The 21,569-nt window shown below is 40.1% G+C and overlaps 4 protein-coding genes and 1 pseudogene across 6 annotated transcripts; 4 read left to right on the top strand and 1 right to left on the bottom strand.

Moving 5' to 3' along the window:
- The first annotated feature begins 824 nt into the window (after positions 1–824).
- LOC113141600 (cytochrome P450 2K1-like) lies at positions 825–4,178 on the top strand. Its single transcript, XM_026326116.1, has 9 exons — positions 825–1,118; positions 1,255–1,417; positions 1,675–1,824; positions 2,032–2,192; positions 2,381–2,560; positions 2,658–2,799; positions 3,029–3,213; positions 3,328–3,469; positions 3,565–4,178. The coding sequence occupies exons 1-9, from the start codon at positions 909–911 to the stop codon at positions 3,747–3,749; spliced, it is 1,518 nt and encodes a 505-aa protein (XP_026181901.1). The 5' UTR covers positions 825–908; the 3' UTR covers positions 3,750–4,178.
- A 1,474-nt stretch (positions 4,179–5,652) lies between these two features.
- Positions 5,653–10,079, top strand: LOC113140541 (cytochrome P450 2K1-like). Its single transcript, XM_026324411.1, has 9 exons — positions 5,653–5,943; positions 6,100–6,262; positions 6,339–6,488; positions 6,783–6,943; positions 7,503–7,682; positions 7,780–7,921; positions 8,013–8,197; positions 8,282–8,423; positions 9,892–10,079. Exons 1-9 carry the CDS (start codon positions 5,758–5,760, stop codon positions 10,077–10,079), a joined length of 1,497 nt encoding a protein of 498 aa, XP_026180196.1. The 5' UTR covers positions 5,653–5,757.
- A 1,281-nt stretch (positions 10,080–11,360) lies between these two features.
- On the top strand, positions 11,361–14,438 carry LOC113140542 (cytochrome P450 2K1-like; annotated as a pseudogene).
- Positions 14,439–15,902: 1,464 nt separating this feature from the next.
- LOC113141523 (uncharacterized) lies at positions 15,903–18,916 on the bottom strand. Of its 3 annotated transcripts, none has more exons than XM_026325995.1 (4): positions 18,735–18,916; positions 17,571–18,246; positions 17,356–17,469; positions 15,903–17,101 (listed from the first exon to the last, which is right to left on the bottom strand). In XM_026325995.1, exons 2-4 carry the CDS (start codon positions 18,210–18,212, stop codon positions 16,148–16,150), a joined length of 1,710 nt encoding a protein of 569 aa, XP_026181780.1. In that variant the 5' UTR covers positions 18,213–18,246; positions 18,735–18,916; the 3' UTR covers positions 15,903–16,147. The 3 variants fall into 3 exon arrangements, with proteins under 3 accessions (XP_026181780.1, XP_026181781.1, XP_026181779.1); XM_026325996.1 differs by lacking the exon at positions 18,735–18,916 and having other exon boundaries at positions 15,903–16,953; positions 17,038–17,101; positions 17,571–18,724; XM_026325994.1 differs by lacking the exon at positions 18,735–18,916 and having other exon boundaries at positions 17,571–18,724.
- Positions 18,900–21,516, top strand: LOC113140605 (RNA-binding protein with serine-rich domain 1-like; the record flags this gene model as incomplete). Its single annotated transcript, XM_026324511.2, has 7 exons — positions 18,900–19,009; positions 19,581–19,727; positions 19,827–20,012; positions 20,118–20,223; positions 20,552–20,705; positions 20,798–20,939; positions 21,120–21,516. Coding segments are annotated over 7 exons (951 nt in total), but the record flags the coding sequence as incomplete, so codon positions are not given.
- Positions 21,517–21,569: the final 53 nt, after the last annotated feature.

Genomic DNA, 21,569 nt, shown 5'->3' with positions numbered 1-21,569 from the left:
TTTATGTGTGTTTTGGCTGGTGCACCATGTCCCCTTTATGTGTGTTTTGGCTGTTGCACCATGTCCCCTTTATGTGTGTTTTGGCTGGTGCACCATGTCCCCTTTGTGTATGTTTTGTGTTGTCTTTAGCTTTTCTCGGCCATCGTAGAGAAGGGATGATTCTTGGCATGTAAAGACTACGGTGGCCGACAAGGGCAAACGCGCTGCAACAACGAAAATGTCTGCAAATAAAGAAATGTTGCAACAACGAAAACACCTGAAAGAAAGAAAACACAACGGAAGTGCACCAGGCCCATAGGGGGACCCCGAACTGAGGGATGCTATGAACAAAGAACTTTTATAGAGGCGAGAGAGACACGTAGTGATATAAGTCACGTCTCATTTCGGAGGCTGCGCAGTGAAACGCAGCTTATAGTTTTGAATTGCAACAGAATGAGCGTCCACTGATGATTGTTCTCGTGCTAAAAATGTTCTACTGCATTTGTTTACTTGATCAAAAGTGTCATACAGTGATGGGAGACGGGGGGCAAACACTTGGCCATCATCTTTTACAATACTATACTTTTTTAATACTGTAAAACGTGACGACCAAGTGTTTAAAGAGAAATAAATGGAAAACGTCCCTTTATGTCGCCTCTGTAAAACTTAGCCAAACTTTGTTCATACCATCCCTCAGTTCGGAGTCTTTCCATAGTCCTGGCGCACTTCTGTTGCAGCGTTTTTCTTTTGCATGTGTTTTGGCTGTTGCGGCGCGTTTGCCGTTGTCAGCCACCGTAAAAGACACGTCGAGAGGCTGTAACTTACATGCGGAAAGAGGATGAACATGTGATTAGTAAGTCTACACTTGAGACACCACTGTCAGTGATCAAGTTTCATATTGACTTGCTGTCAGAACACCAACAGAGAAAATGGCTTTTATGGATGACCTTGTTTTATTCCTCTTCTCCAGTCCCACCACAGTGTTGGGGTCTATTGCTGCGTTGCTTGTCCTTTATGTTGTTTTTAGGAGTTTCACCTCAGAGAAAACAGGGAATGAGCCTCCAGGACCCAGACCTCTGCCTGTGATTGGCAACTTGTTGCAGCTTGATCTCAAGAGACCCTACAAAACCCTCTGTGAGGTGAGTTTAGCTCCTTATCCCCAACAAATCTGTTTCATTGCATCTTATTTAAATGTCATTAGACCTATACCTATTTTGGGATCATGTTTTTACATTAAATCTGACCTACTGGACTGTGTTTTTATAATGTATTCAGCTTTCCAAGAAGTATGGGTCTGTGTTTACGGTTTACTTTGGACCCAATAAAGTGGTGGTCCTGAGTGGATACAAGGCAGTGAAAGAAGCCCTGATCAACCATGCGGAAGAGTTTGGAGATCGACAAATCGCGCCAATATTTTATGATACTCATCAGGAACATGGTATGACTTTCCTTTACAGAAGTTTTCAACTGTTCAATATTACACCTTTTTCTTGTTTTAGTGCAACCTGTTAATGTCTTTTTTGGATATATTTGATGAGTATATGCTAATTTGTCATCATATACACTGTACAGTGGCTTCAGATCTCCTGGCTTTTTGGACTTTATTGTGTCCATTTGTACCCATCATAGTGTCTGGAGAGTATATTCACACTGAACTTGTATATATGTATTTTAACTTGCATGTGATGTATATAGGAATATTGTTTGCCAATGGAGAATCATGGAAAGAGATGAGACGGTTTGCCATCACCACCCTCAGAGATTTTGGGATGGGCAAGAGAATAACTGAGGATAAAATCTTAGAGGAATGCATCCATCTGATCCAGATGTTTGAAAAGCATGAAGGTATAGAGTTGATACAACACATGAAAACAACTAAACATTTATATTACTGCTCACATTTCTTTCACAAGGGCTGTTATGATCAGGACACCCAGTTATCAAATAGAAAGATGTTTTAATAGTAGACGATTGCAGTTTAATGTACAGTGTGTACTAACTTACAACTGTAGTTACCTTCTCCTGGATGCAGTTTCTCATGTCTTTTTGCAGGTAAACCAGTTGATACCACACGCCCATTGAATTACGCTACATCCAATATTATCTCTTCTATCGTGTATGGAAGCAGATTCGAATACACTGACCCCCGATTCCAAAACATGGTGAGAAGAGCCAATGAAAACATACGCGTTATAGGGTCTGCATCAATCCAGGTAAATATTATTTAATAAGAAGACTAACAATGGGAATATTATTGCAGACAGAGATTCTAAGGATTTGAAAACCACATTAAAATTTCCTGTTAAGTGTGTACATGTTTAATTTATAAAGCCTACATGGTTTGTTGTTTGGTGCACATTCATCTTTATTAAACAATGTTCTTTTTACTGATGTGGTACAGGTTTACAACATGTTTCCCCAACTGGTTGGCTGGGTAAAAAACCGGCAGCTGGTATTAAGAAATGCTGAAACGAATAGTAGAGATGTTAAGGATTTAATCAATAATCTGAGAGAGACACTTAACGCTCACATATGCAGGGGGCTGGTGGACTGTTTTTTGACTCGGAAGCAGAAAGATGAGGTAAAGTGTCATGTTTTATATTTTCCATCTGAACATTGTTGATCAGCAATGTTGCTTTCCTGTATTTCTAATGTTCTTCGGGTGTTCTTCCTCCTAGGACTCTTGTACCATGGACAGTCACTACAATGAGAAAAATCTGATATTTACTGTGACCAACCTGTTTGGTGCTGGCACTGATACCACAGCAGCTACACTGAGATGGGGTTTGCTGCTTATGGCCAAATATCCACATATACAGGGTAAGAACATCTGTACACACAGAGTCAGATGAGAACACATGTAGCTGTGGAGATGTAGGTCACACGTCAAGTTTGAAGAATTGGAAGGGAGGTGCTATAGAGCAGGATGAACAATTGTTCAAGCAATATTTAAATGATACAGACATATAAAGGTTCTCGAAAAAATAAAGACCTTTGTAATATTTGAATGATCAACAAAGAATGTTCATTGCTTGTTCTGTGTCTGCAGACCAGGTCCAGGAGGAGCTGACCACGGTGGTCGGAAACCGTCAGATCCGTGTAGATGACCGGAAAAACCTTCCTTACACTGATGCTGTCATCCATGAGACACAGAGACTGGCTAACATTGTCCCCATGGCCGTTCCTCACAAAACCAGCAGAGATGTCATGTTTCAGGGCCACTTTATCAAAAAGGTTAACTTTTGTCAGTACTGCTCCAGATGATTATTTGGGAAATGTTTTTGTGGTTTTATCCAACTGTCCAAGTGTCATTGTGAGACTTTAGCTGTTCTGTTGTCTTGACTACAGGGGACTACAGTGTTTCCTCTTCTTACTTCTGTCCTCTATGATGAGAGCGAATGGGAGACCCCACACACTTTCAACCCTTCTCACTTCCTTGATAAGGATGGTAAATTTTGCCGTAGAGATGCTTTCATCCCCTTTTCTGCAGGTATAAAGTCTTTGTTGTATTTTTTAGTCTTTTAGGCAGATATAATTAGCATTTGTGCAGACATAATCCAGTTTTGCAACATTTTGTCTTTGCAGGTCGCAGAGTGTGTCTGGGAGAGAGTTTGGCAAAGATGGAGCTCTTCCTTTTCTTCACCTCTCTCCTCCAGCATTTTCGCTTCACTCCTCCACCTGGAGTCACGGAGGATGAACTGGATCTGACACCAGCTGTTGGCTTCACGCTCACCCCTTCTCCTCATGAGTTGTGTGCTGTCAGTCGCTAATGAGAAAGAGAGCTGGAGCAGCAATGTTATTCCTTCACTATCCACCATTATTTTGTATTTGCATTTTCATAGGTTGTCTCTCTAACGTAATGCTACTTAATTCAATTCAATTCAATTGTATTTGTATAGCCCCAAATCACAATACAATCATCTCAAGACACTTGAGTTGTAAAAGAGGATACTCAGGTGATTACATTGTAAAGAAAAGATGATTTCATAAGCAAAATATTTCTGATTAACTGCTGCAGTGGTTGACATTCATTTCCTAACTTGAAGGCTATTTAGGTTTTTGTATAGGCTGCAGTTTGTTCAGTCACTGCAGCCCAGTTCATCCAGGACTTATCAAAAAATAAAGTAATCATTCTGCTTACATTAACAATAGATGTGTAAATGTCTTTCAGAGTGTGGATACAGTTGGTAAGGCTGATGTACAGAGAGTCCTTGCCCAGTTTTTGTGACATTCCTGTTTGCACACAAGGCAAATATAAAATTTCTGAAATGTTTTGTTGAGAAAATAATGAAAATGAGATGGTTGCTTAATCAGGACTAAGACCTGGTAGTACTTTGACTGTAGGCTTAAAGGCAACTGACACATAAGATACTTTTATGGTTTTATCAGATAAGGTCATGTTACAAAGACTTTGTATTTTATATTAACCTTAACATTTTTTATATTAACAATATAATAGTTATGAATATGAATGTTTCTTATTATTCTGTTGTGAATATGTTGGATAGACATTAGAAATGACAAGTTTTAAATATAAGGATGGCTGTTCCACTTTACCTGAAAACATTGCCTGAGTGAGAGAGGTGGTTGTGTTATGTCTGAAGGTCTGTCGTCTCTTGAAAAATGTCTTTAGCCAATAAAATAAAATACAATAAAAATGTTAACTTCACATAATTTCAGTAAGTTAGCAGTTTTTTTGAAAGTCTACTGAAGCATCTACCAAAAAGTGTCCCTTGTACCTGAATTCACTCAACCTGTTGATTGTGCAATGACCACCAAAGGCAGTGCACTAGAATTTGAGCAAAATTATTTAAGAAAATGTAGAAATGTTTAGAGTCAATCATGAAAATCACTTGCCTCATTCATTTTCAAACCAGACTCAGGTTTAAGGATATAATTATATTATATAAGCCTTAGTTATAACGTTTCAGTCTATTTTGTCAGGTTGCACAATCTGGCTGCAATTTAAGGAAAACATTTTATGACTTCATTCATAAAATTAAATGACATTTTCAGTTTATTGCCCTGTCCTGATAAAATTGGCTGTATCTCACCTGTGTTGTAAAAGGCATCCTATGTGTTTTAACAATGTTCAGCTAATGACTTATTGATCCAAGAACTCAGAATCTTTCCAATCCTTCCAATCTGACATATTGAAAATTTGAAGTGCTTCAATGATTAGGGTTACTGATGGGATGAGATTTTGATAAAATCTAACAAACTGTCTTCTCTAACAAATTTAAAGATCAGCATTGTAGATACATTATTTCTGATTGCAGCTTTAGTCTTTGTCAAGTGTAGCCCACAGAACAGCTTTGTGTTGTGTTGTGCAGACAAAGCAGGAGAACAGGTTTCTATGTTCACCAGTATAAGCTTTTAAATGCGCTGTACCCCTTAATGGTTCAATTACCATTTGTATGTCTTTGTTTTCACTTGCTGCTTAGAAATTCATGCCTGCACTTTCCAAACTTTGCATTTGAATCACATGTACAGTTTTCCATGATCTGTGATTGGCTGGCACATGAGCTCATTCACACCTACTCAAGAGAGGAGAAACATGTCATTAGTATGATTCAGGATGTGACTGGCCAAGGTCTTTCTGTAAGGAGGTACCAACTCTTGGTTGATAGATCCGCCCAAATGCAAACTCCCATATATCTGCACAAATTTGAAACCAAGACATAATAGAAAGCTGTGGCTGCCTCGCAGGTTCCTTTGATTTGAGTGAAGAGCTCTTCAGACTCCCAGTGAGGGCAGCTGTCAGGTGTCTGTACGATCATGTTGGAAGTTCTTTTCCAGTCCTCCCTATTTTGGGCCACCTTGTGCCTTCTCGTCTTCCTCTTTCTTCACTCCAACTTCAGCTCCAAAAAAAAGAGGAGGGAGCCTCCAGGTCCCAAACCTCTTGTCCTGCTTGGTAACCTGCTTCATGTGGATTTGAAGAGACTCGACAGCTCGCTCTTTGATGTGAGAAATGTGTTGTCTGTCTTTCTATTGCTCTGACAGGAACGTATTGATTTTTATTTGAGTATATAAGTTACATACACAAACACGTTCATTGTGCTTCAGTAATTTTTTATCTGGTACTGTGACTCACACTTTTACCTGCCTCTATGTTTTTAGCTGTCCAAAAAATATGGCCCAGTGTTCACAGTCTACTTTGGACTTAAGAAGGTGGTGGTCCTGGCAGGATACAGGACCGTCAAGCAGGCTCTGGTAAACCATGCCGAAGAGTTTGGAGACAGAGAGGTCACACCTGTATTTCATGATTTCAGCAAAGAATATGGTAAGAAAATGTTTTGGGAGTTTTCTTTGATTTGTTTTTGTGCTCATTAAAGCAGGTCGACCACTTTTGTTTCCAGGCATACTATTTTCCAACGGTGAGAGGTGGAAAGAAATGAGGCGCTTTGCTCTAACGACACTGAGAGATTTTGGGATGGGCAAGAGGTTAAGTGAAGGGAAAATCATTGAGGAATGTCACTACCTGATTGAAGAATTTGAAAAACAAGAAGGTAACATAAAGTACTACACAGATTTACATACACATCAGCACCCATGGGTGCAAAGCCAATAATTTCAATTTAACAGTTGAGTTATTTACCCAAATTAAACAGTATATGGTAAAATAATTATACAGAAGTCTAATACATTCTAATCTATGTAAAACTTTAATTGTAGGATTTGTTACTGATTGATGATAATAACTGCACTAGTTTAAAAAAAACACTAACACTGGGTCAAAACATTTGTTGTTAACTCATATGTAGTTTTTGTCAAACTCATGTCCACAACTCTGTTTCTTCCAGGTAAAGCTTTCAACAACGCCAAGATAATTGATTACGCAGCCTCAAACATAATATCAGCGATCATGTTTGGAAAGCGGTTTGAATACCAAGACCCCGCATTTCAAGCTATGATGAAAAGAACCCGGGAGTTCGTCCATCTGACTGGATCAACATCCATCCTGGTACTGTAAACAGGACATGACTATATCAAAAAAATGTACATTGGTCTGTATATTAAGAACATGTTAACCTATGGCTTAGGAAATTAAATATACTGCTGTGATAGTCCATTAAATTGTAAAGCTTTATTTTACAGAGCCAAACTGAATTAATACTTTCATGAAGTTAATGTATACATTTTTACAATTTGGCCAAACATTTAATATAATATTCAAGTACAAGCACCAGAAATTCATTCAATGCTGTGCACTGACACCTCACAGCAATAAGGTTCCATTCCTATTCGAGCCCGGGAATTTTCTGTGTGGAGTTTGTATGTTTTGTGGGTTTTCTCTGGGTGCTCTGGCTTCCTCCCACACTCTACAGACATTCAGATTGGGTTTAGGACGACTCTGACTTACCTGTGGGTGGGAGTGTTTGTCTGTCTTTTTGTGTCAACCCTGTAAAAGACTAATGATCCATCCAGGGTGCAGCCCGTCTCTGGCCTAGTGTGACCTGTGAGTTCATGGCTCTCACAAATATTGAATTTTACAGTTTGTTTTGTATTTTGCGTTATTACAGATTTACAACCTGTTTCCTTGGCTGGGCCCTTGTATTAAAAAGTGGAGGTATTTGATGAAGCTTGCGGAGGACGGCAAAGAGCAAATTACAGGCATAATAGAGGATCTGAAGCAGACTCAGAACCCTGAGTTGTGCAGATGCTTTGTTGATGCATTCCTGACCCGTAAGCAAAATCTGGAGGTAAGGTACTGAACTCCAGTGAATCCACATGTAGACTGAAATTACCAATAGATCAAACACTCATTAAGTGTTATCTGTTTTCTGTGTGATTCAATAGGAGTCTGACATCAAGAATTTACACTACCATGATGACAACCTGCTCTACAGTGTGATGAATTTAATTGTGGCTGGATCTGACACCACAGGAACTACCATTCAGTGGTGTCTACTTTTCATGGCCAAGTACCCTCATATTCAAGGTGCCAAAAACATGCCAGAATGGTCGTCTCAGATAACACGAACTCTGAGTTACATGTTTTTCAAATTAAATTCTTATTTTTGTGCAATCAGATAAAGTTCAGGAGGAGCTGAACAGGGTGGTTGGAAGCCGTCAGGTCCAAGTAGAGGACAGGAAGAACCTCCCGTACACTGATGCTGTCATCCACGAGACACAGAGAATGGGAAACATTGTCCCCATGGCCCTTCCACACAAAACCAGCCAAGATGTCACGTTCCAAGGATACTTCATCGAAAAGGTCAGAGGACTGTTGGATGTGTTCCTCCTTGTAAAGTGTTTGTTCGAAAACCTATAAGTTATAGTTTTCCTCTTTTGCATACAGGGGACTACAGTGTTTCCTCTTCTTACCTCTGTACTGTTTGATGAGAGCGAGTGGGAGACCCCAAACACTTTTAACCCTTCTCACTTCCTGGATAGAGAGGGCAGGTTTATCAGGAGTGGTGTCTTCATGCCCTTCTCAGCAGGTATAACTTTTTTAGGCTTTTGTTCTTTTACACTGCAAAAACACGTCCTCTTAATACTAGAAAAATACACTTGTTTTGAGAAGAAACAGACTAAGAACAAGTCAGATTGTCTGTAAGTGCAGCAAGTGACTTTTACTTGATAAGATTTCTTGATATAAGAAAAAAAATCTAGGCCTTATAAAATAAAATACATCTTAAATCAAGTGAAAAAACACTTACTCTAGGCAATGAATTTAGACAAAACTAAAAACTAGAGTATAACTGCTTCTTCAGTTTGTTTGCTTCTGAATTTGAGTAAATAATTCTTAAAGTCAGCACACAGATTATATTTCTCATTTCAGGAGTAATTAGTTCTTAAAGTTATTTTGCTGGATATGCATGTAAAATCACTGGCTTTTGGATTCACAAACTTACCAAGAAAGAAAAGAAATATCTACTTAAAATAAGTTTAACCCTTTTGACTTGACCTTTTTTTTCACCGCCATATTGCTGTAGTAAAAACTCTTAAAAACTATCTTGGGCTGTTTATCCTCATTCACTTCATTGAGCACTGTATGTAACACCGATTATATCCTGTGGGTGGCGCTGCTGTAGAGAAATATTATTGTCTAAAAGCTGTTCAAAAAGCCAAAAGTGGCTGGATCCTGCACATCTCCTCAGGAATGACAAGGACTACATGTGAAAGTTGAGGTAAGAAAAATATACATGATGCAGCTTCAATATTTATATTGTGTGAATCTGTACAATTGTGTAAACATTTTGATAATGATATGTCGAAATACTCAGTTTGCAATATGCAGTTTGACTCACACATAACCACTCAGAGCTAAGTAGACAGGTAAATTTAGGAATCTCCTGTGAACATCTGTTAAGAGATGTATTACTGTTGTATTCTTGTATTTGCTGTAGTAATGTAATAGTAACCATGATGTTTCTTTCTTTTTGTCTTTCAGGAATAATGGACTGTCACACATTTTATGGGCATAGTATCAGGCACACATTGGGCATTGTTGATTGATATATGATAATATATTGCATTGGTTTTTAAACCAATTTAAAAAAACATTTAAAAAAAGTTATGAAACATATTTGTTAAATAAATGAAATGTTATTTTAACAAATTCTACTCTCTGTGATGTCTTATATAAACCAGCAGGTGGACCAAAATTACCCTAAATGGGCAGGTCAACTGGCTGGTTGACTTGTATATCTGCTTCCTGATTCTGAATCTGACAAACAAAACCTGAGAGGTTGCTAAATGAAGAGGCAGCAACACAATTTTACTAATAAATATTGTTTTGCAAATGTATTTCTTAGTGTGGAAGTCAAAGGGTTAATAATCTTGCACATTGAGCTGTTGAATAGTGTATAATTCACAAAAAACAAGATCAGTAAAATTCCACAACTTTTGCAGTGTACTTCATGGATTTCACTGTTGCCCACACGTGACCCAGTTTGTGTTTTGCAGGTCGCAGGATGTGTATTGGAGAGAGTCTGGCCAGAATGGAGCTCTTCCTCTTCATCACCTCCCTCCTCCAGCGCTTTCGTTTCACTCCTCCACCTGGAGTTTCAGAGGATGAACTGGATGTGACACCACTTGTGGGTTTCACCCTCACTCCTTTGCCTCACAAACTGCGTGCTGTTAGTCGCCAGTGAAAATTGGAGCCATTATTGTGGCTGAAAATAAGCTTCTCTGGTTGAGACCTGTCTCTTGTGCAGTAGTTCATTGCAATCTGGTCTGCAGATCAGAGAGCGATATGGTGGCCTGTTTAGAAAACAACTCCTGTTTCCCTAAATATTTTTGCCTTTACTCATGCTGGTGCGTTTACTTGCACTTTGATAAGTGTTTTGATTCATTATATAACTTCTTATTTGTAGTGCACCAAAGAAATGTAATCTTCTTTTTTCACTGAAATCATGTACAGTCTTTAAAGACCTACTTCTTTGTAATAATAAATTGTACATTATTAATAGCTACATATTCATTTACTGTATGAAATAATACCAAATAAACAGTTTTAATGATATCAATAAATAGCCAAACCTATTGATAGCTATGGACAGAATATAAGACAACAAACCCTGGACATATAAATGTATAGTAAAAAACACAGAAACAAAACCCCCAAAACAAAACAAGAAACCCTTCCTACATTGGCCAACATTTGAATCCCTGAACAAAGTGTTTCAAAATGTGTCATGTTTCTTTGTTGTTGCACATGAAGTGTGCCAGGCCAACAGTCCTTTTGCGTATGTTTTAGCTGTTGTACCTTTTCCCCTTCACGTATGTTTTAGCTGTTGCACCTTTTCCCCTTTGCGTATGTTTTGGCTGGTGCACCTTGTCCCCTTTACATGTGTTTTGGCTGTTGCACCATGTCCCCTTTATGTGTGTTTTGGCTGGTGCACCATGTCCCCTTTGTGTATGTTCTGGGTTGTCTTTAGCCTTTCTTGGCCATCGTAGAGAAGGGATGATTCCTGGCATGTAAAGACTACGGTGGCCGACAAGGGCAAACGCGCTGCAACAACGAAAATGTCTGCAAATAAAGAAATGTTGCAACAACGAAAACACCTGAAAGAAAGAAAACACAACGGAAGTGCACCAGGCCCATAGGGGGACCCCGAACTGAGGGATGCTATGAACAAAGAACTTTTATAGAGGCGAGAGAGACACGTAGTGATATAAGTCACGTCTCATTTCGGAGGCTGCGCAGTGAAACACATCTTATAAATAAATGGAAAACGTCCCTTTCTGTAAAACTTAGCCAAACTTTGTTCATAGCATCCCTCAGTTCGGAGTCTTCCCATAGTCCTGGCGCACTTCTGTTGCAGCGTTTTTCTTTTGCATGTGTTTTGGCTGTTGCGGCGCGTTTGCCGTTGTCAGCCACCGTAAAAGACACGTCGAGAGGCTGTAACTTACATGCGGAAAGAGGATGAACATGTGATTAGTAAGTCTACACTTGAGACACCACTGTCAGTGATCAAGTTTCATATTGACTTGCTGTCAGAACACCAACAGAGAAAATGGCTTTTATGGATGACCTTGTTTTATTCCTCTTCTCCAGTCCCACCACAGTGTTGGGGTCTATTGCTGCGTTGCTTGTCCTTTATGTTGTTTTTAGGAGTTTCACCTCAGAGGAAACAGGGAATGAGCCTCCAGGACCCAGACCTCTGCCTGTGATTGGCAACTTGTTACAGCTTGATCTCAAGAGACCCTACAAAACCCTCTGTGAGGTGAGTTTAGCTCCTTATCCCCAACAAATCTGTTTCATTGCATCTTATTTAAATGTCATTGGACCTATACCTATTTTGGGATCATGTTTTTACATTAAATCTGACCTACTGGACTGTGTTTTTATAATGTATTCAGCTTTCCAAGAAGTATGGGTCTGTGTTTACAGTTTACTTTGGACCCAATAAAGTGGTGGTCCTGAGTGGATACAAGGCAGTGAAAGAAGCCCTGATCAACCATGCGGAAGAGTTTGGAGATCGACAAATCGCGCCAATATTTTATGATACTCATCAGGAACATGGTATGACTTTCCTTTACAGAAGTTTTCAACTGTTCAATATTACACCTTTTTCTTGTTTTAGTGCAACCTGTTAATGTCTTTTTTGGATATATTTGATGAGTATATGCTAATTTGTCATCATATACACTGTACAGTGGCTTCAGATCTCCTGGCTTTTTGGACTTTATTGTGTCCATTTGTACCCATCATAGTGTCTGGAGAGTATATTCACACTGAACTTGTATATATGTATTTTAACTTGCATGTGATGTATATAGGAATATTGTTTGCCAATGGAGAATCATGGAAAGAGATGAGACGGTTTGCCATCACCACCCTCAGAGATTTTGGGATGGGCAAGAGAATAGCTGAGGATAAAATCTTAGAGGAATGCATCCATCTGATCCAGATGTTTGAAAAGCATGAAGGTATAGAGTTGATACAACACATGAAAACAACTAAACTTTTATATTACTGCTCACATTTCTTTCACAAGGGCTGTTATGATCAGGACACCCAGTTATCAAATAGAAAGATGTTCTGTTCAACCCATCACATACTTTATAGTTGTTTATTTATGTAGTCAATGTAATTCACAGTGAAGCTTGTTTTAATAGTAGAAGATTGCAGTTTAATGTACAGTGTGTACTAACTTACAACTGTAGTTACCTTCTCCTGGATGCAGTTTCTCATGTCTTTTTGCAGGTAAACCAGCTGATACAACACGCCCATTGAATTATGCTGCATCCAATATTATCTCTTCTATCGTGTATGGAAGCAGATTCGAATACACTGACCCCCGATTCCAAAACATGGTGAGAAGAGCCAATGAAATCATACACGTCACAGGGTCTGCATCAATCCAGGTAAATATTATTTAATAAGAAGACTAACAATGGGAATATTATTTCAGACAGAGATTCTAAGGATTTGAAAACCACATTAAAATGTCCTGTTAAGTCTGTACATGTTTAATTTATAAAACCTACATGGCTTGTTGTTTGGTGCACATTCATCTTTATTAAACAATGTTCTTTTTACTGATGTGGTACAGGTTTACAACATGTTTCCCCAACTGGTTGGCTGGGTAAAAAACCGGCAGCTGGTATTAAGAAATGTTGAAACGAATAGTAGAGATGTTAAGGATTTAATCAATAATCTGAGAGAGACACTTAACGCTCACATATGCAGGGGGCTGGTGGACTGTTTTTTGACTCGGAAGCAGAAAGACGAGGTAAAGTGTCATGTTTTATATTTTCCATCTGAACATTGTTGATCAGCAATGTTGCTTTCCTGTATTTCTAATGTTCTTCGGGTGTTCTTCCTCCTAGGACTCTTGTATCATGGACAGTCACTACAATGAGAAAAATCTGATATTTACTGTGACCAACCTGTTTGCTGCTGGCAGTGATACCACAGCAGTTACACTGAGATGGGGTTTGCTGCTTATGACTAAATATCCACATATACAGGGTAAGAACATCTGTACACACAGAGTCAGATGAGAACACATGTAGCTGTGGAGATGTGGGTCACACGTCAAGTTTGAAGAATTGGAAGGGAGGTGCTATAGAGCAGGATGAACAATTGTTCAAGCAATATTTAAATGATACAGACATATAAAGGTTCTCGAAAAAATAAAGACCTTTGTAATATTTGAATGATCAACAAAGAATGTTCATTGCTTGTTCTGTGTCTGCAGACCAGGTCCAGGAGGAGCTGACCACGGTGGTCGGAAACCGTCAGATCCATGTAGATGACCGAAAAACCTTCCTTACACTGATGCTGTCATTCATGAGACACAGAGACTGGCTAACATTGTCCCCATGGCCATTCCTCACAAAACCAGCAGAGATGTCACGTTTCAGGGCCACTTTATCAAAAAGGTTAACTTTTGTCAGTACTGCTCCACAAGATTATTTGGGAAATGTTTTTGTGGTTTTATCCAACTGTCCAAGTGTCATTGTGAGACTTTAGCTGTTCTGTTGTCTTGACTACAGGGGACTACAGTGTTTCCTCTTCTTACTTCTGTCCTCTATGATGAGAGCGAATGGGAGACCCCACACACTTTCAACCCTTCTCACTTCCTTGATAAGGATGGTAAATTTTGCCGTAGAGATGCTTTCATCCCCTTTTCTGCAGGTATAAAGTCTTTGTTGTATTTTTTAGTCTTTTAGGCAGATATAATTAGCATTTGTGCAGACATAATCCAGTTTTGCAACATTTTGTCTTTGCAGGTCGCAGAGTGTGTCTGGGAGAGAGTTTGGCAAAGATGGAGCTCTTCCTTTTCTTCACCTCTCTCCTCCAGCATTTTCGCTTCACTCCTCCACCCGGAGTCACGGAGGATGAACTGGATCTGACACCAGCTGTTGGCTTCACGCTCACCCCTTCTCCTCATGAGTTGTGTGCTGTCAGTCGCTAATGAGAAAGAGAGCTGGAGCAGCAATGTTATTCCTTCACTATCCACCATTATTTTGTATTTGCATTGCACAGGTTGTCTCTCTAACCTAATGCTACTTAATTCAATTCAATTCAGTTGTATTTGTATAGCCCCAAATCACAATACAATCATCTCAAGACACTTGAGTTGTAAAAGAGGATACTCAGGTGATTACATTGTAAAGAAAAAATGAATTAATGTAAAAACACAGAAACCACAAAGACAGGGCGACAATAAAATAAGCAGAGCATTGCAGACTAATGATCAGTGAGTCAGAGGTTGAGAAAGTTAGATGGGGAATGCTAGGCCGAACAGGTAGGTTTTGAGACAAGATTTAAAAGTTGGTAAATCGGGAGATGACCTAACACTGAGGGAGAACGTTCCAAAGGCGGGGCGCAGTGTGGCTAAAGAATCTAGAACCCATGGTGGACAGGCAAGCCGTGGGTGTGCAGAGGAGAATGGAACCAGAGGAGCAGAGTGTATGAAACGGAGAGTAGATACGTAGGAGATCAGTGATGTATGGTTGGGCTAGAGAGTGGAGGGCTTTGTAGGTGAGAAGGAGGATTTTATAGTTTATACGGAAGGACATGGGGAGCCAGTGAAGTTGTTTGAGAACAGGGGTGATCTGGTGTGAGGGTGGGGTTCTGGTAATGATCCAGGCAGCAGAATTCTGGACAAGTTGGAGTTTGTGAAGTGATCTGAGAGGTAAACCAGTAAGGAGTGAGTTACAGTAATCTAAACGAGAGGTGACAAGGGCATTAACAAGTATGGCAGTGCTGTCGGATACGATTGATGTTACGGAGATGTAAGTAGGCCGACCAGGTAGTGGTATTGATATGCTGAGAAAAGGAAAAAGTGCTGTCGAGAATGACACCCAAGCTCTTGACTTGGGAGGAAGGGAGGACAGTGTTGTTATCGATGTGTATGCTTTCTTTTTCACCAAACCCTGTCTGTCCTGTGGAGTATTATCCTGAGGTAAAGTCTCTTATATTTGTGTTGGCAGGGAACAATTTAACAAGCTGGCATCTGTTCTTGCTGATGAAAGTGAATGGGAGTGCCCACAAACATTCAACCCAGGACACTTCTTGAATGAACATGGAAAACAAGAACTGCAGTCACACCTTTCAGTACAGGCATGTGCAAATGTATGTCCATACCAGCCAAGAATGTAACTTTAGTCTGTTATGTTTATCAAAAACGAAGTCCTGAATGACTGCAGATTTTTAAATGATTACAGTGATTTCTTTTGGTCCTTTGCAGTTAATTTAAAGTCACTAGTTAACCCAACCTGCACGTCTTCGGACTGGAGAAAACCAAATTAAAAGATAATTGGATCCATGTTTTTATGGAAAGCTCAACATTAGCTTCTCACACACTACCATGCTGAAATACGAATGTGCTTTAGTTCATAACAAGGTCTTTATTTTTAAATCAGTTAACAGAGCTATGAAAACTGAATATAATGTCACTAGTAGTGATAGAAAATGAGCAAGAGTTTTCACAAAAGATGTTTCTGCACATAATTTATTTTTCTAAATTGATTGTTTAAGGTGAAGACAAATCATCATTGCAGCTTTTACTAAATGACCATAATCATTTTATGCCATTACTGTTCTTCTCTTAAGTATATTTTTATTAATTTAAATAACTTTAAAAAATGCTACAGTATGTGCTAACTATAAAAACATGTTTATTACATTACTATACTAAAGTGAGTAAAAAAAGCAAATCAGAGCCCTTATGGTCCCAAAACACAGTGTGGAAACTGAAGTCTTTTAAGGTCCTTCCACTTTGATAATATTGATTTCCTGCTCCTGTGAGTGGTTGGAGTTGATCACTGGCTGGGTGGACACACTGCAGTCCTGGAGGGTTCTAGATGAACAGCTGCTTGGGAAATTAGATGCTTTATTCTCTGATCCTCTGAAAGTCTGTGAATGTGATGAACTGTATATAGGGACATAGGATTGTGTGTAAGGTGGCATCAGTGACTGACTGGTTTGTTGTGCGTATGCAGCTGCATAAGGTTGTGTCTGAGGGGGAGTGTGAGTAAGTGGGAGATTCTCAGGATTGCTACATGGCTGGAACCCATTAATGCTTGTGGGACTCAGTCCTGGCAGTTTAAAGGCCTCTATATTTTGTAAACCCTCTAAAGAACTGTAGCTTGACTGGGTTTGACTGCACTGGTTGTATGTGCCTTGACTAAAGTTGAAGGTGTCTTGGCTGAAGGAGGTAGATGCAGAAACTGTTGGCAAAGCAGAGGGTGATGGAGTTTTGTTGTGCTGCTGATGAGCACTGCTACAACGTCCCAGTTTAGAGGTGAGGCTCTGTAGTGTGTTGAGGATCTGCTTCTGAATGTGTGTCTGCTGTGTCTGCTCCCTCTCCAGGCGGCACTGCTGCTCCACGAGCATCTTCACTGCCAGGCCCAAGCTGCGCACCTCAGAGCTCAGGGTTTGAATCTGATCCTGTAGACCACCTCTAGCTCCAGTATCCTGCACCACCTGCTGAGGGCTTGGGTTTCCCTCACTACGGGTAGCACCTTGGCCTGCAGGGGCCTGTAGACGGATGATAGGACCCCCAGGAGCTGAGGATGTTAATGGGGCGGGTGGCCGGTTAGGAAGACGAATGCCAACACGAGGAGGAGGGTGAAGCGAACGGACAGACATACCTAATCTCTGTGTCAGAAACCGCCTGGGGGCACTGCTTGCTCCAGGCTGGCTTTGCATAACAGTCTGTGCAACATTAAAAAGATTAAAGTTATGATGCAAATAAAAACATGAGACTCGAGCCAAGCATCCATAATAAGGTGAGCCACTATGGTCGAATTATGATGAAATTCGGTACAACTGATAATACTGGTACAATTGGGAAACTAATTATTGGTGTAGAAGCATTCATGTAATAAACTGATCAAAAGAAGTGGTAGCTTTATATTAACACAGTGCTGGCAAACACTTTAGTTTTACGAAACTGGAGGCTTTCTCACCTTTTCAGCTGTCAGATCATACGTTTCAGGTGGTTGGGGCATTGAGCTTCTCAAATCAGCACCTTGGATACTTGAATGATCTTTCCTCAACAATGATGCCACCTGGTGGAATGACTGTTGAAGAAAAATGATGCAAGTTAACATCTAAACGTTTTAATTAAAAATCATACAATTAAGAGCCTGTCATATGAGAGAACTTATGTTTAGGTAGTTACCTTCATCCTGTGTGACAGTGCTTTATCCAAAAGCCGTTTGCGAGCTGCCAACATTGAACTTGTGGCTGGAGAAGGTGTGACTCTCCTCCTCATGAATGCTCCAGAAGGTGTTATTGTCGAAGACACAGCACCTGTCTGCGTCCTTGTTACAGTGGATTCAGGGGCTCTTTGTTGGCTGTTCTGTGCAAGGGAGGTGACGCTAACAATCTGTATGTCATTTTCTTCCTTGTCCCCCTCATGTTGCTGTTCTGGCACGCTGCCTCCACTAATCTCCCCAGACCCAGATGGCTTTACACTAGCCTCTGGAATTGTGGAGGTTTGCTTGGCAAAGTCTGTAGCTGCTGTAAAGCCAGCATGATGAGATACTTCCCGTAGTAGGTTTTGGCGATGAATGCTACTCCAGCTGTCTTGTACTCCCCCAGCTCGAGCTGGTACCTGTGCTGGTGTTGTGCTGCTTCCACCTTCCACAGGTCTGACCCTTCCTGGTGGCCTCCCTTGGAACTCCCGCAGGAAAAGGTAGATGGCCTGCGCAGACACCTTGATGTTCTCCAGTTCCAGCACAGCTTTGATCTTACGGAAACTCAGACCAGCTTTCCGCAGCTCCACCACTTTGTGTTTGGCAGCATCATCTAGTCGACCCATTGTCACCCACACCAGAGCTGCTCTGTGAGTTTGGCTATTTTGTATAATAACACACTTGTAAGACATGGTGTATGAAATAAATACAAATAATAATTCACCAGAACATACCACCAGTATTACAAAAAACAATGTCTTACTTCATTTTTACAATGAGGTGTTTCATTTCAAATTACCCAGTTGGAATAAAAATAATATACAAAAAATATATACTCATGCACACATTTAAGTAAAACGGATCTCAACAACTAACTAACCTAATTCATTTCGATGTTAGACCATCATTTTTACTATATTAAACAGTAACAGTACGAGGAGATATTAAATATAAAATTCAGATCTCCAGTAAAACTATGTAAATTACTAATGACAGTTTGTGTAGTCTGATGTCAGCCATAAAACTACATTATTGTACATGAAATGTTGTCCCGGTGGCAGGATACGGTGGATCGGAACAGACGCTAGTTAGCTCAGCTAGCTCCCGACACCAGCTAGCCCGGTTCCGTTAGAAAGTCAAGAGCTTACCTTGGGAAACAGCAAGCTTTAAGATGGTTTGGTTCTCCCAATGTGATTAAATTACTTCACGTGTCGTGCTAAAACATTTCATCTTTGCACAGCTATGATGTAATTATACACACACGTTCAAAGTCCCATCTTTATCAATAACAACATAAATAAACAAATGGCTTGTATGTGGCGCTCGGGACGTTACGCCATTTCTGCTCTGTCGTCATTACCGTGCGACAATTTCTCAGGGAGCAAGTGGTCGAAGCCAAAGCGCCTCGCTTGAAAAAAAAAATGTGAGTTTAGCCTTGTTTATTGAATTTTAATTGAGCTGGTTTTAGTTGCAGCGTGTATTTTAGCACACAAGAAAACCTGTATAGTTGTATGTGCATTTCAGGAAGAAAGCGGTAATCGATAAGAGTAGGTCCTGTGGCTGCCTGGTCCTTGTTTTGACGAGCCAGTTGAATGAAAAGCGGCGGGGGATTTTTATCCGAGTTTGCAGCTGTTGGTTGTTGTTGTTATAATTTGGCTAAAGTGACATTAAGTCTGCCTAAGGTGTATAAGTCGCACTTTTTTACTTATCTGGTCCCAAGCGTCTTTTTCTTTTCAATAAAAGCGATTCATAGTCCCGAAAATACAGTAACGTTAGTTGTTTTCCGCGGTTTGCGTAGTTTTTGCTTAACATCAATGTTAGTAACATTATGTACTAACGTTACTTCGTGTTTTTTTCCCATCGAGAAGTTTATTTTGTTTCTTTGGTAATATAAAATATATATAAAATTACTATTATTATTACTATTTTCTGTTTACGACTAGTCACAACCCTGCATTGTTCCCAAAGTAACAGGGATTTGCCTCCGACTTTAGGGCACCATCACCCACAAAGCGGAAAGAGGAGGAAAAAACAAAAGACAGAGGCAAAGAGAAGACTGGTACAAAGGTAGGAGACAAGGAGAGAGGACGTGAGAAAGACAGGAAACGCCGCAGTGCCTCCACTGGCAGCAGCAGTAGCGGGTTTGTTTTCTAACTCTAAAACATCTTTTTTGTATTTATGTTACTGACATTTGTCATTTTTACAAATATGTGTATGTTTTCTGATGTGACGATGAACAGGTCCAGATCCAGCTCTTCGTCAAGCAGCAGCTCCGGTTCCAGCTCTGGATCCTCAAGTGGATCCAGCTCATCTGGTTCAAGTCGCTCTGGTTCTTCTAGTTCTCGTTCCTCCTCCTCATCGAGCTCCTCAGGCTCCCCCAGCCCCAGCCGCCGGCGTCATGACAACCGTCGACGCTCCCGCTCGGCGTAAGTCATTTAATCTAATGCTCTAGACTGGAATTTCACAGTATTTGCATTTTGCTTGTTTAAATCATGGACAAGGTAATCTGTATTTTGTCTGTGGTTCTGCAGATCCAAAACGCAGAAGAGAGGAGATGATAAGGAACGAAGGAAACGAAGCCCAAGCCCCAAGCCAACTAAAGTTCACCTAGGGCGACTGACTAGAAATGTCACCAAGGTCACTAGATAAATCTTTACATTATTTTAGTAGAAGAACATAAATACATGAAGAAGTCACCCTGCTGCCTTTTTAAAGTGAATTATTGCATTATTTGACAAATCCCAGTCACTTTAGAATTTAAACCATGTTTACAGGTCCTTCATAACAGCGAACAACCACTTTCATGACAGATATTGGAATACAACAATTGAATAAAAATGTCATCGTTGCCATTATGTTAATTCATGATCAGGCTTTTTCTTTCCTTATTTTTTTTTCTATGAGTGTATTTAACATTAACTACAACCTTCCTCTTTTAAGCATACTGTATTTCTTATTTGCGCAGGAGCACATCCAGGAGATCTTTTCCACTTATGGGAAGATAAAAATGGTTGACATGCCAATGGACAGACTCCACCCTCACTTGTCCAGAGGCTATGCTTATGTAGAGTTTGAGACTCCGGAGGAGGCCCAGAAGGCCCTCAAGCACATGGATGGAGGTAGGCCAGAGTTTGTGTTAATGCTTCTATCTTGCAGGATTACTATAGACATGCATTGAATAGATTTTTGTTATGCTGTCATTATTTAATAGGTCAGATTGATGGACAGGAAATCTCTGCATCCGCGGTGTTAACTCAGCGTGTCCGTCCTCCACCTCGTAGACCTTCTCCCCCTCGCAGAATGCCTCCACCACCTCCTGTGTGGCGTCGCACCCCACCACGCATGAGGAGAAGGTCTTACAATCTCATTTGTCTTAAATAAGATTTTTCCAAAATATATTTGAACGATTTTTCAGTCATCAACAAAGTCTGTCAACTGTACTATTTTTTTTTTTCCTACATTATACTTCTGGTTAAGACCTTAAGACCTTTCTACTGCTAGCCTATAAGTGTTTGCTTTCTATGTCCTTGCAGGTCCCGCTCCCCAAGGAGGCGGTCTCCTCCACGCCGTCGCTCTCGCTCCAGATCTCCTGGTCACAGGCGTCACCGCTCTCGTTCCAGCTCTAACTCCTCCAGATAGATGGTTTCTGGCCACTGAATATCAAGTGATCTCTTACATTCTCCGCTACCATAGTTGCAGTAGCTTTGACAGAACTTACAGTCTTACCTGGAAGAACATATTTTGTTTTCAGAATAATCATCTGCTTGTAGAAAGTGGATGTTTTTGTAAAATGCAAATGTGACTTTCTTTACATATTTTGAGTTGTTTCAGCTCCACTGAGATCTGCAAGTCTTTCTTTTAAAGTGTCTTCTTTTACTATGTACTGAATTTTTAGACTTTTTGAAAAATAAAGGTGCTGTAACATGTAGAGTGGGTGAGTTCAATTTGCAAAATTAGCCCAAGATTCTGAAAAGCCTTCACAG

Source organism: Mastacembelus armatus, chromosome 8 (genome assembly GCF_900324485.2).
Source record: "Mastacembelus armatus chromosome 8, fMasArm1.2, whole genome shotgun sequence".
NCBI classification, from domain to species: domain Eukaryota; kingdom Metazoa; phylum Chordata; class Actinopteri; order Synbranchiformes; family Mastacembelidae; genus Mastacembelus; species Mastacembelus armatus.
The sequence above is the reverse complement of the archived record's forward strand: the minus strand, read 5'-3'. Positions and strand labels throughout refer to the sequence as shown.